Source organism: Odocoileus virginianus, unplaced genomic scaffold (assembly GCF_023699985.2).
Source record: "Odocoileus virginianus isolate 20LAN1187 ecotype Illinois unplaced genomic scaffold, Ovbor_1.2 Unplaced_Scaffold_27, whole genome shotgun sequence".
In the NCBI taxonomy this organism is placed as follows: Eukaryota; Metazoa; Chordata; class Mammalia; order Artiodactyla; family Cervidae; genus Odocoileus; species Odocoileus virginianus.
The window spans coordinates 395505-398923 of record NW_027224289.1 but is presented as its reverse complement, the minus strand read 5'-3'; the positions used below and the strand labels follow the sequence as shown (position 1 = coordinate 398923).

At 39.7% G+C, this 3419-nt stretch overlaps 1 gene segment (V, D, J or C); it reads right to left on the bottom strand.

The window, feature by feature from the left end:
* Positions 1 to 979: 979 nt before the first annotated feature.
* Positions 980 to 2196, bottom strand: LOC110150801 (T cell receptor delta variable 1-like). The segment is given in 2 exon segments: positions 980 to 1875; positions 2092 to 2196. Coding segments are annotated over 2 exon segments (438 nt in total).
* Between the last annotated feature and the right edge of the window lie 1223 nt (positions 2197 to 3419).

Sequence of the window (3419 nt, the reverse complement as noted above, 5' to 3'; positions counted from 1 at the left end):
GTTCTTTTGTATTTCCATACAAATTGTGAAATTTTAAATTAATTTTTATTGGAGTATAGTTTCTTTACAATGTTAGTTTCTGCTGTATAGCAAAGTGAATCAGTTATATGTATACATATATCCACTCTTTTTTAGATTGTGCTTCTGTATAGGTCATTATAGAATATTAAGTAGAGTTTCCTGTTTTATACAGAAGGTTCTCATTAGTTATCTATTTTATATATAGTAGTGTGTATATGTGAATCCCAGTCTTCCAGTTTACCTCTCATATCCCTTTACCCCTTTGGTAACCATAATTAGTTTTCTACATCCTGGATTCTATTTCTGTTTTGTAAACACCTTCATTTGTAAATACCACTTTTTAAAATGCCATCTGATAAAAGAGACATCAGAGGACTTTTGTCTTTCTCTGTCTGACCTACTTCACTCAGTATGACAATCTTTAGGTCCATCCACACCACTGCAAATGGCACTGTTTTGTTCTTTGTCGTGGCTGAATAATATTCAATTGTATATATATGCTGTATCTTTTTTATCTATTATTCCATAATTGGACATTTAGGTTACTTCCATGTCCATGCTACTGTCATTAGTGCTGTGATGAACATTAGGGTGCTTATATCTTTTCTGCTTGTATAGACTACTCCATCAACTCTAGCAACTGCCTGAGTTCTAATCTTTATATATAACTAATATCTTATTCGACATCGCTGATGGTCTGCTTCCCTGATTGTACCTTAAGTGACACAAAGTCTAAGAAGAAAGGACTAAAGAAATGATTTTCATAATGATTCCAGATAACTATACCCAGGTTTGTGATGTGAGTGTATTTTAGTGAAGCAGTCACTTTAAATTATTATGGAGCAAGTTTATAGCTTTAGACAAGTTTACATATGTTCTGTATGACTGATTTAAAGTCAAAAGTTCAAGAGAAGAATGTATTAATAGAAAGTTACTGTGGACACCAGCTTCCAAATAACATAGAAATATCTTTGATTTACTTGAAGATTTAACTACAAAGTTTAATGAAGGGAATATTTATAGATTTGAAGGCAGGGTTAAGGAAAACAAAGAAGAGATGGGAAGCATCAAGATACTAGCAAGAGCTGAAAGCCTGTATCTATCTGGGCAGTCAGAGGAAACTCTGAGTGAAAGGGGAGGCAAGAGCTGTGAAGTGGATCCACCAGAAAGGAGTTGCAGGAGATAAGATGTGCTTTCACAGTTCCAGCGTCTACTGGCCTCCTGCTCAAATGGGGGACCCAAAGCAGTGGTGGGAAACTGGGGGACCAAAGGGAGAGAGAAACCACAGTGATTCCCTGTCTTCTTCAGGCTCCAGTTCCTGTGGGGCAGGCCCACCTGGTTCCAGCTGTAGCCTGATGATCCACCTAGAAGGAGCTTTTATTTAGAATTAAATCTTCTGATCCAGACCACAGATGAAGCAACCACAGGACTACCATTTCTCTTCTGGGATGTGCAGGTGTGCACTTCAACTGAGGTCCTGAAGCAGTGTGCTCTCTCTTATTAAGCTCTGGGGCTTTTGCTCAGCTTTTCCCATTACTTCAAGCACTGTGAGCTCCCAGAGAGCACAGAAGTACTTTGCAGAGTCTTCGAGCTGTAAGGCTGAAATGATGAGGCTGATGGATTTATCTGCTTTCTGGAAGTTTACAGAGTAGCGGCCATTCCTTGCACTGCTGTCTTCTGAATACTGACGAATAAGGAAAGTCATCTCTCCACTGGGAAGCTGTTTATACCAAAAAATGTAGTAGTAGTCCGTGGTCCAACTTACTTCATATTGACAATGCAGGGTGACTGTCTGCCCCACTTGACTGGATATGACTGTCTGGACTTGAGTTACTTTCTGGGCCACACTGGATCCTATGGGGACAAAATCAGAAAACAGAGATGAAGTAGTAAATAAAATAATGTGGGATTTAGACTAATTTAAGACCCAGAGGCAAATCAAACTGAAATTATAAAATGCTTCTTTTTCTCCAATCCTCCTTTCTTCTCCAAGTCCCTGTGAAGCATCACGTGCCTGTGTGCAGTCCTTTCACCTTGAACACTCACACCCATGCTTGAAAGCATCCCTACCAGAGAAGGTGAAGGCCAGGAACACCCAGAGCAGGCCGGAGAGCTGCATGAGGCATGGATTCCCCTGTACAAATGTGCTCAGACCTACCTCAAGCTGAGAGTTCAGTGTCTCTGTGTGCCTGGCGGCACATTTACATAGTACCTGTGTGACTATGTGTGACTCCTCAGACAGGAAGTGGGGTTTGTCATGTTCACAGATCACATGGTCTTTTTCACAGATGGGAAAAGCTTTTTGTTCACAGATGTTTAATTTTCTTTCCCTGATTATTACGTTAGGTAGATCCTGAAAGGGTCATGGAAAAAGCAGTTAGTATTGTATGTTTGAGGGTTTCCCTGATGGCTCAGATGATAAAGAATACGCCTGCAGTTAAAGAGACCCTGGTTTGATCCCTGAGTTAAGAAGATCCCCTGGAGAAGGGAATGGCAACCCACTCCAGTGTTCTTGCTTGGAGAATTCCATGGATAGAGGAGTCTGGTGGCTACAGCGTATGGGGTCCCAAAGAATTGGACACGACTGGGCAACTAACACACACACATGTTAAGGGTTTGAGCTGAGAGAAACAGAAGCCTCAGTAAGTTGACACACATTGATAATAATTTTGCCAGCCCATTCAAAACATAGTAGTATACACTATGAATCCTTCCTGTAATCTACTTACTGGTCATTCTGGTCATTCATTTAGCTGATGCTTACATTTCTTTATCCAGAATTTAATGACTCTTTAAAAACACACACAATAAAACAAACTCACAGATCTTTAGCTTTCTTATGTGTGTGCTGTGCTGCCTGTCCTGTGCAGCTCTGTCCAACCCCGTGGACTGTAACCTGCTAGGCTCCTTTGTCCACGGGGATTCTGCAGGCAAGAACACTGGAGTGGGTCCCCAACCCAGGGATCAAACCCTCGTCTCTTACATCTCCTGCATTGGCAGATGGGTTCTTTAACACTAGCTCAACCTGGGAAGCCCTTTAGCTTTCTTGACAAAAGGCAGTCTTTTCCAAAATAATTAACGTATCTTTTTCTTTTCTCACTTGGTTCTAGGTTTTTGTTTATATTTTCCAATAAATAAAGTTACTTACTTCAATATCAAATGATAAAAAATCACTCCTGACTTTCAGAATCTATTCAGTTGTGTGTGTTTTTTTATGAAATGGTTAACAGGAAAAAATATTAATTTTTGAAATCTGACATTGAGTTTTATTTAATAGACTTTGAAGAGTATCAGTATATTCAATCCTGCTGACTTTACAAGTAGAATTGTATTTATTAGATCAGGGGTCCTTAAATTGTCCTCATGTCATATTTTTTACCCCAAAGTGTTCAGTCTCT